General features: G+C 37.0%; 1 protein-coding gene across 1 annotated transcript in view; it reads left to right on the top strand.

Annotated features, from left to right (window-relative positions):
- The window catches only part of Cadm2 (cell adhesion molecule 2), a 241,885-nt gene that overhangs the window by 113,509 nt on the left and 118,204 nt on the right, over nt 1-10,172 (top strand). Inside the window, exon 4 of the mRNA XM_023719232.1 lies at nt 5,212-5,382. Coding sequence (XP_023575000.1) covers nt 5,212-5,382 — 171 coding nt within the window. The remainder of the gene's footprint in view (nt 1-5,211; nt 5,383-10,172) is intronic.

The following is a 10,172-nucleotide window of genomic DNA, read 5'->3' as shown; positions in this document are numbered from 1 at the left end:
AGGGACAGAGACAGAGAGATACAGAGACAGAAGACCAAGAGCCAGAGAGGCAGATGGAGTTCAGGGTTCCAATGGCATCCCTCCCTACACACAGTGACCAACTTCCTCCAGGTACATAACACCTCCTAATGCTTCCATCACTTCCTAATAACTTCATGAAGCTGGTACCTGATCATTTACTATGTAGCCGTTGGGGAAACATTTCTGAGCCAGACTATAGTAACAGTGATGCCTATTGAGAATAAGCTCCATGATTTTTCCCACTGAAAAGATCATCTCATCCGTCATAAACTACGATTAACCCTGACAATAAATAACAAAGTTCATTTGCCAAATAACCTTCACTACTTGAGGTTCATATTGAAATTCTGCTGCTTTGCATAGGGCCAGAGAATGCCTTAGTGGTGTCTACCCAAGGAGAGAAGGCTGGCACTTTGAGGGAAGAGAGGCTGTGTCTACGTCCTTCCTTGCTCCTAGTGTGACCTCTGAGCCCCGCAGTGCACTGGAAAGAAGCTGGCTCGTATGGGGCCAGGCTCATGCAGCAGCACACTTCAGGTTCCAGGGAAAGGGTTCTCGTTATGCAAGTAGAAGTGCCTTCTTTTGACGTCTGTCTGAGAGGAATAAAAATCACAAGAGGAAGAGAATAAATGATTCAAAATACTTCTGAACATACTGCGCAGGGTGTGTTCAGACCTCTGTGGAAACAAGACAACTTCTCTAGGAACTTCCCTTAGATAATTTTCTTTCTAAGACTCCAGGGTAAAGGTAGCTATAAAGGAGGATGGCCCAATAATAGAAAACTAGGAGAGATACATATAAAAATGTTCCCTGAGATCTGATGTCTTACGAAAAGATTTGAATGTAAAAACCAGATGACTAATTTGGATAATTGTACTGCTCATTCTTTACATGGAGCAATTAATGCTTATTTTTTTTCCTTTTTCTACTTATTTTTTCCTTTTTAATTTCTTAGAACTTTTTAAGAAAAATCTCTTGTAACCTAAACAACTGATTTGAAGATAACATTGTGCAATACACAACTATTGTTGAATTCCTCTTACTTTGTTTAGTGAAATTTTGTGTTATTTCTAAAACATTTTTTATTACTGTTTTGTACTACTCAAAAAAAAAGGGCTGGGGAGATAGCTTAGTGGCATAGGCACCTGCCTGGCAAGCATAGGGTCCCAAGTTCGATACCTAGTATGGCATAAAATAAAAGAACATAATAAACAAATAAATGCGTTTATTTTGGGGAACATCAGCACCCTTATGCTTACATCAGTCATTCTTTTCCAACTCAACACTTGTTAGACAGAAGGTCCAAAATTCTAATTATGAGGGGATTGTTATTCTGCATTCTGCACCTTGTAAAGAGAAATGTTATAAGACTCAAAAATGTTTAGCCTTGATACTGCAACAAAAATGTTAGAGTGAAAATAATTCTTTGAGATGCATAACATGTTCTCTTTTAAACTAATTTTTAAAATATTATAGAACATTTCTAACATTTGAAAAGCAAACACAATAGCGTAAGGAGACAGGCTATGCTGAGCGTCATCAGGTTTAAGTCTCAGCATGCAGACACAATTGCTTCCTCCCTACCGCTCTACACGCTCCCCGTTCAATTGTTCTTAGAATATTCTTACGGTTCTTGTTCTTGAGGCAACATTTACATATATTTAAATAAACTAATCTTAAGAGTAATATTTTGACAGAGAAGTAAACCAGGTTAGCTCGCAGCTTCGTTCGCCATACAGCATTTGCATGTTTCCTGAAGTCCCTCCTGTATCTCCGCTCTGTCAGTTCCCAGTCAGCCACCAGATAAGTACGGAAATGTCTGAAAGACTTGCTAAGAGACGATGAAGGATTGTTTGTGAGAAGTTTGGGGGAAAGAACATCTGCAAATTCTTGTTTATTTCTTGTGTCCAATTTGGTGAGCCATTGTCCCTGTACATTGTATAATGTGTGCTAAGAGTTTATTTTTGAAAGCACAGAAAATAAGAGAAGGATGAGAATTAAAAAAGTGGGAGGGCTGAGGAGATAGACCGGCAGGGTAAGCACCTGCCTGGTAAGCACAAGGACCGAGTTCGATTCCTGGTACCACATGCCGTGTCGGCCACTGAAACTGGGTGTGGTGGAGCACCTGTAATCCCAGAACTTGGGAGGGGGAGACAGGAGGATCACTGTGAGTCAGAGCTGCATAGGGAGACCCTGCAGCAAATAAGTAAACGAATAAATATTTTTCAGAAAACAATAAAAAAGAAGGAAAGGCAGGCCAGTTGTCACCTGGACCTGTCCACTTTTAGTTGCATTTCTGGGACCAATATATGTAACACATCCTTGAGCCTCACACTGTGGTCTGTGTGCTCAGCAAAGACTCCCCTCCATACACTACTTCCTAGGCAATGAAACTCTATTAGAAGAGGAACAGAAGGTGACAGGAACACACATTCATTGTGAGACAGGCTGCACTAGATTGCAACAGTACGTAACTGACCCGCCAAGGGAGGAGGGAACAGAAACTCTCTCACCAGCATGGAACATGAAACAAGAACACACGTGGAGTCAGCAAATGAACTACGCTTAATAAAGAAAAATTCCATCTGCTCTAAAACTGTGAAAAAGTTGTAAAAAATAGAAATTAAAAAATAGAGACACATTTTAAATACTATTTTGTGTTTGGGGAAAGAAGTCAGCATCAAATATGAAAAAAGATTATGAATGAGTCATCTCTATGATCCTTTCCATTCATTTTATGGCTCTTATGAGCTGTCAAATAATCCTATTAAAGGAAATAAATTATTTTATTTGAATGACACTCGTCAAACTTTTATGTTATATACAATTACTATCAAATTTTATTTCTCCAATTAATATTACATTAATGATACTTTGTAAAGAAAACAGTAAAAGAAAAACATGAAGTTGTTTGATATAGCTTTCATTAAAAGTAAAAAGTCACCAGCAATATTTTGAAATCATTTTTATATTTTGCATGAAATAATTATGAATGTGGTTTGTCAAGTAGCTAAACTTTTCTTTTTTTTACTCTGGCAAGGAACCAGTAAACAATCTGAATAAATTTATATGGAAGAAAATAAAATATAAAACTAGGACAAGAGTTCTCTCGCAGGCTTTGTCACTTTCTGCTTGCCATGAACTCTGTCTCCTCTACGATGACTTTCTTCCACTCCAGCCAGCCTGCAGCCAGCTCATTATGGACTAAAACTTCCAAAAATGTTAGCTACATAAACAACTCCCCTTAAACAAAAATGAGGCAAGATTTCTGTATAAATCTTTGAGATGTTATTTTTAACATTAGTGAGTACTAGAAATACATCCAAGTTATTCTAGAATAATTTGACTTACAGGAGTTCATTCCCAAACCAGGCCTGGTGGTGCTTTCCTGTAACCCCAGCATTCAAGAGACAGGGGAGAAGGGGCATGTGACTTCAAGGCCAACTCGAAATACATAGTGAAATGCTCTCTTAAAAAAAAAAAAAAAAAGAGGGCCAGTGAGATAGCTCAGCAGACTAAGTACTGCTTAGGCAAATGCAGGGACTGTAGTTCAATCCCAGGCACCACTTGCCGTGCCGGCCCCGCCCCCAGGCATGCTGAGCGGGCTACTGTGGTGGTACACACTTGTAATCCCTGTGCCAGGACTAGGTTGAAACAGGAGGATCACTATGAGTCAGCTGCATAGTGAGACCCTACAAAGACCAAATGCATGAAATAAATAAACAGATGAAAGAAGTAAAAACAGAGTCCATTCAATACTTTTCTGATATTTTTCTTAATTGAAAATGAAATTGTACCTTATTTTCAAATGCCAAAATCTCAGTCATTGCAATAAAAATAGGTAAGAGTTATTTATTTAAAAGTATTTTGCATAGAATTTCAGGTTCCATGTGATTAACTGATGATAAAAAGGACTGAATTATTATGCTCCATATATGTCCCTTTCCAAATGTTAAGATTGTCTTACACTAAATTTATTTAAGAACAGTACTTAATTGGATATTTTTCATAACATATGAACATAATCATAAACATTTTCAGGAACAAAATACATAACATTTATCTAGTTTAATATTTTCCTGAGATTTATCTTACTATTGGTTTTATAATTAATCAATAAAAAGTTATATTTCTCTGGAAACAAGCAAAACTCAATGAAGCACATTTATACCTACTCATTTCCAGAAAAAAAAAATAGTTGTTGTTTATTTGATATTGGATCATGATAAGAAAGCAAAATCTCCTGAAAATGAACACATTTTCCTTTCAGCCCCATTTGAGATCTTGTTACAATGCTAGCTGAACCTCAGCCTGCCGTTCGGATTTCTAATCTGTTAAAATTGCCCTCTTGTTATCAGCCTCTTCAGACCTGAGAAATTGTGAATTAAATGGAATCTTATTAAACTTTTTCTTTTTTAAAAAGAATAAAGAATCCCTAAGTGCATCATTTAATAATAAATCTGGCTTATGCACAGTAAGTTTAAGATCAATGAGTGAATTTGTATCTTGAGGAAAGTATTTTCATTGTGCTGAAATGGATTTCTCAGCCAACTGAGTATTAATCTCCTTGAAAATTTCACTGCAAATATTTATCTAAATATTCAGAATATTTAGATGATCTCTCTCTCTCTCTCTCTCTCTCTCTCTCTCTCTCTCTCTCTCTCTCTTAATTTTACCAAATAAGACCTCTTTCTTACTTAAGTATACTTTACCAATTTTGTTAGCTCCCATTATTCAAGTTAAATCCAAAGCACAAGTACATCTATTTTCTTTAGTATATAACCACATACTTAAAAATTTTATTCTTCCTGGAATTGTGCTTGTGGATCAGAGAGGCAAGCTTATCTTTTAACAAAATTGAAATCTAACAGAAAAACGGCACTACCTTTTAAATTGGTCTGCATTTTTTCAAGTGGAATTAATTTATTATTTGCCTTTAATCATAACTGAAGTCTGAGACCAAAGAAATTAATATATATGCATTGTGATTTTGTTTTACTTTATTTAACCTTTTAATTTTATTTTTGAAGTGATTGCATAGTTTTGTTCAAATTGCAATGAATTAAATGTCAAAGGAACAATTTTTTTTTTTTTTTTTTTTTTTTAAGTGACGGGGGAAGATACTCTGATGTTTTGTGGATGCAATGTTTTCAGAGGTGTCATAGAATTTGAAGAGTCCCACTTTATTTTCAGACGTAAAGTATTTGAAAGAAGAGGATGCCAACCGGAAGACCTTCACCGTCAGCAGCACCCTGGACTTCCGAGTGGACCGGAGCGACGACGGCGTGGCGGTCATCTGCAGGGTGGACCACGAGTCGCTCAATGCCACCCCTCAGGTAGCCATGCAGGTGCTAGAAATCCACTGTAAGTAGCACACTTCCTCCCTCCTTTCCCTCCGCAGCAACGCAATCTGCACTTAAAATCATCTCAGCATTGCCTGAAATTACAGCGAACGTGCAGCCGAGTCTACCCTCATTAGTATTAATCACGTTCAAAGAAAAGTAGTCGTAGTCTGCGCATCGTTCTTGACAATGAAGGCGATCTCATAAGCTTCAGATTCCGCATGACGTTCAGAACCGCAGCGTGGTGTACGCGTGCTAGGAGTTGTGGAGAAGCAGCGAGACTATTAAAACAACTTCGTTAGGTGTTGACCTGGTTTCCCAGCTCTACTTCTATAGAATTAGAATAATTTTAAATTTCTTAAAAAATATTATAAGCCTGTCCAAAGGCAGGGCACATTCTGTACGTTCACTTTTATTAGTTATCATTAATAATAGCAGTATTAATTGTGAGACTTCAGTGGATGCTCCGGATCCTGATCTCAAACCCCCCAAGGAGCTGAGTCAGAGAAGCGTCACTCTCATTAGTCACAATCTGTACACGACAAGGTGGAGATTTAGGAGATGGCGCTACCTGCCAGCATATGGTAGGCTTGCGATCCTGACACCTTGTACAACCGAGAAAATTTCCAATGATAGTCTGGAGTTCCTAGGACTATTTACCAAAATGGAACTGAATGAATTAAAATGGGTCACACACTGTAGGTAAGAGTAGAGGACAGGAAGCTCTGTCTCCTGCATTGTCTTATTTGATCTTTCAGATAGTGAAGAGTTTTGATTGAAGTTGTCTCCACTTTCCCACCAACAGCATAAGGAGCTCCATTTTTTTTTTAGGGTACCATCCGTTCTCTTGTTTTTGAAGCAAACTCAGAAACAAAATACATGAAAGCCCAAATGGAGATCATGTTCAAATTTCAACATTTATTTATAGAATGACCATGGAGAAATTATTCAAAATTTGAGCTGAGTTTATAAAATAGAGAATCAGTTCCTCTGTGGATTTGATCATAAGCTAGAAAGTTCATCCCTTTAAAGGGGCAATATAAATCAAGCTAAAGATATTTAATAGACTTTGAATAAATATCCTTTACCTTCCTTTTTTACTTCATATTTTCTTTATCTTGAAAATAAAAACATTTTAAATTCTCACTAAGCCAATAATTTGCCTAAGTAAGGCTGAAACTTGTGAAACTTCTCCCTCAGTTTTGTCCCTTGTGGGGACTACAGGCGGATGTCACCACATTTGACTTGTAGCTCTTCGTTAACTATAAATTCTAACATATCATAAAAAGTTATAAAAATCAAGTCAAAAATATATTGAATACCATTTCTAGGCCAAGATTTTGCTGATAGTGAAAGAATATTAGATTTTCTTAATTTCTATAGAAAATACACACAAATATAACAGATGAATTTTAGGGTGTTCACAAGAGAGGAGATATTGAACAGGTATAAGATGTGATTTGTTTTGTATACCCTAAAGGGGCTGCCTTAGGTGCTGTCAGGCTTAGATGGATTTCCATGATGGGAATACTAGTAATTTTCCTGGAGATCAGAAGTGCTAAAGCAGAAGTAGATTTGTCAGGATGTCAGGATAGAGATGCGCTAGTTAATCATGCTATATTTTGAGGTTGAGTATCTGGGTCTTTGTTTTTGTCCACTTGCCTTTGCTTGTTCCACCCCACATCTCCCAGTATCTCCATGTGACTGCTACTTACTATATTCTGGAGAATTACTTACATTTGTTGAGGAAATTTCAGCCTAGGTTTTAGGGAGTAGTGTTTGCTCCAAGGTCATTTTCACTCTCTGGAGAAACTAAAATACTACTCTATCCACTTCAGCATTTGTAGTGGTGTGTCATACTGCTTCAGTTTTAAACAAAGTATATATTGAAAATGTGTAGAATCATAATAGCTAGCTGGCTAAAAACAGCACCTCATTCTACCATGGTCTTACAGGCCAGGGACCGGAAGACAGATAGTTGATCTATTTGTCTTATTTTTCCTAGCATCTAGCATACCATCATTAAAGTTTATGAGTTAGTTAAAAGTAACTGATTACAATGCTAAATGTTCCTTTAAGGACCTACAACAGTCTTCAGAGTTGAAATAAGTAGAGGGTGAGCAGAGGCCGTATTACAACAGTCGACAGTGAAATTAGAGACAATTAAACAAATTGCTGTGTCCTTTTGTGAACAGCTATCAGTGAAGACAACATCCTGATGGCTCTATCCAGAGACCTCACACCATGGCTCCTCATCAGTGTAGATGTCCAGCGTGCATTGTGTGGAAGTGTCCATAGTCTCAAGTGAAGGAGGTGGAAAACAGATTTGGAAAATCGTTTAGAGTATAAGTTTGGAATGTTGATGGGGCCTGGCCCTAGCTCAGTCTTTAAGTTGATGCTTCCACAAAGCTGTCAGCCTCAGGTTCCTGGAGTTCGAACCTCACCACTCTCCTGCTGGCCAAAAGTGCCCTGAAGGCATTCAAGGAAGGCAAAAAAAAAAAAAAAAAAAACCCTTATGGGGGCTGGAGAGATGGCTCAGTGGTCTAAAGCACCTACTTGAAACAAGCTTGGCAAGGCACAGGGACCGCGGTTCGATCCCCAGCACCACATGCCAGCCAGACCCGCCCCCTGGTGGGCTGAGCTGGCCACACACACACACAATAAATAAATGTAATAAATAAAAATAAATAAATATTTAAAACAAAAAAAAAGTCAGAATCTTTAAAAAAAAAAAATAAGTTTGGAATGTTGCAATTACTTTACAATATTCCTATAACCAATGACCAGAAAGACTGTCCCAACTGGAGCAACGTTTAGCGTGTTGACCCCTAGGAGTAATGGCTGTTTTCTGAGGCTGGCGGAAAGAGGAAATGTGTCTTCTGCAGTGACAGCAGTCATAGTAGCTGTCCCTGAAATAACGATTCTGTGGTCGTGGGAAGCTATGCCTGCTGGGAAAGGAGAAGTAAGAGTGGCTTCCTGCGCTGCTGGGGCAGGGCAAGCCCAGGACTCTGCAGGTCCGAGGCAAGGGGTTCATAGTATTGAACTCACCTAGGCAGCTGCCCCAGAGCTGGTTCAAAACTAAAATGACGTTGGGGAGGTGGCTCAGGCCCGGGGCACAGTCCCAGCAAAGCAAAGCAAAGCAAAGCAAAGCAAAGCAAAGCAAAGCAAAGCAAAGCAAAGCAAAGCAAAGCAAAGCAAAGCAAAGTAAAGCAAAGCAGTACAGGGCCGGGCAAGGCAAACAAAACAAATGAAAGAAAAAGGACAAAGAATGATAGGAGGAATTATATTAAAGCTAAGCATTTAAAATGTTACTTTATGATAAACAACTGAAGAGTTGCTTTAAAATGGAAGTTTAAGTAGGGCCAGCCAAATAGCTTGGCAGATTAAAACGCCTACAAGCAAGCACAGGGGCCGAGGGTTCCATCCCTGGGGCACACTGAGATGGCAGTTGAGACTGGGTGTGGTGGTGCACACCTATAATCCCAGCTCTTGGGAGGCTGTAAACAAGTGGATCACTACGAGTCTGATCCAGTAGTGAGACCCTGAAAACTTTGTAGACCCTTCCCTAAAATACAAAGAATAATAAATAAATAAATAAATAAATCTGAAATTTAAGAAACTGAAGTAGAGTTCTTCCTCTAAGCCTCAAATGCTTTCCAGTTTGTGGACTAGGCATGGGAAGAATGCGCAGCTCAGCAGTGGGAAGAGGCACTTTTTCAGTAAGGGCAAACTTATTCCCCTTATTATTTTGACAAAGGTACCTTATAAACAAAAACTTCCATTTGTCTGATTTAATATTTAGAAGAACATATTGCATGAATCAAATTATCTTAGATTCTCAATAGGAGTAATATATCTACACTAAATGAAGCAACGATGCTCAGAATAAAGGCAAGAAGAAAACAACTGTCATGTTTTATATATACCATCAACCAAAGGACAATAAAAAACAACTCTTATTGAAAATGAAATATATAACAGGCAGATAAAGAAAATATTTCAGAAAACTTTCTGTGCATGTGTTTGTGCTAGAAAAGCACAGTTTAACTCTGTCATTGAACTGCAAATATCAAAAAACTAAAGTTTAAAAAAACATGCTTTGTAAAGTGTATTTTCTATATTTAGTCAATTCTCATAGACTTTTTAGCACTGATTTTTGTTTGGTATTTTATATTTAAGCCTAGCCTGTTCTGCCATTAAAAAAGAATATTCACTTCTGATAGAAAACCAAATAAGTTTTCTGGCGTTTTCCGAAAAGACAAATTCATTAGAATATTACTAAGAGTAAGTATTACGGGTACAGTATGTTAATTAGATAAATATTTTCTGGCATAAACAATAGAAATATTTTATATAGTCCATGTAAGGATAAGTAATTAAAATTAATAATCAATTATTTCCTCTGTCTACTTATCAGGATTCAAATGTTACTATAATGTTCTTTATTGCAAATACTAACAAATAATATTTGTGTTTTCAACAATCCAAGAAGTGTTTCTGTTTGGGAATTCCAAATTTTAATATAATAAGTGCTTAAAACGATATTAATCTAAACTTTTTATAAACAAACTTATCAAAGCTATAAAATTGTATTAATATGAAAATTAATTTAATAAAGAGTAAGAAAAATTGCACCAAAATACTAGAATACCTATAGATAATAGATACTTATATATCTTTGTCAATTATTTGTTAATCAGCTTAATAGAGAAATAAAAATTGGATGAGAATACTACATAAATTATTTTGGGTAGTCAATTCTGAGATTAAAGAAAATGAACATGTTAATAGAAAATAGCTTTTAAAATAATA

The sequence above is a fragment of the Octodon degus genome, unplaced genomic scaffold (assembly GCF_000260255.1).
Source record: "Octodon degus isolate 3935 unplaced genomic scaffold, OctDeg1.0 scaffold00066, whole genome shotgun sequence".
Lineage (NCBI taxonomy): Eukaryota > Metazoa > Chordata > Mammalia > Rodentia > Octodontidae > Octodon > Octodon degus.
The sequence above is the reverse complement of the archived record's forward strand: the minus strand, read 5'-3'. Positions and strand labels throughout refer to the sequence as shown.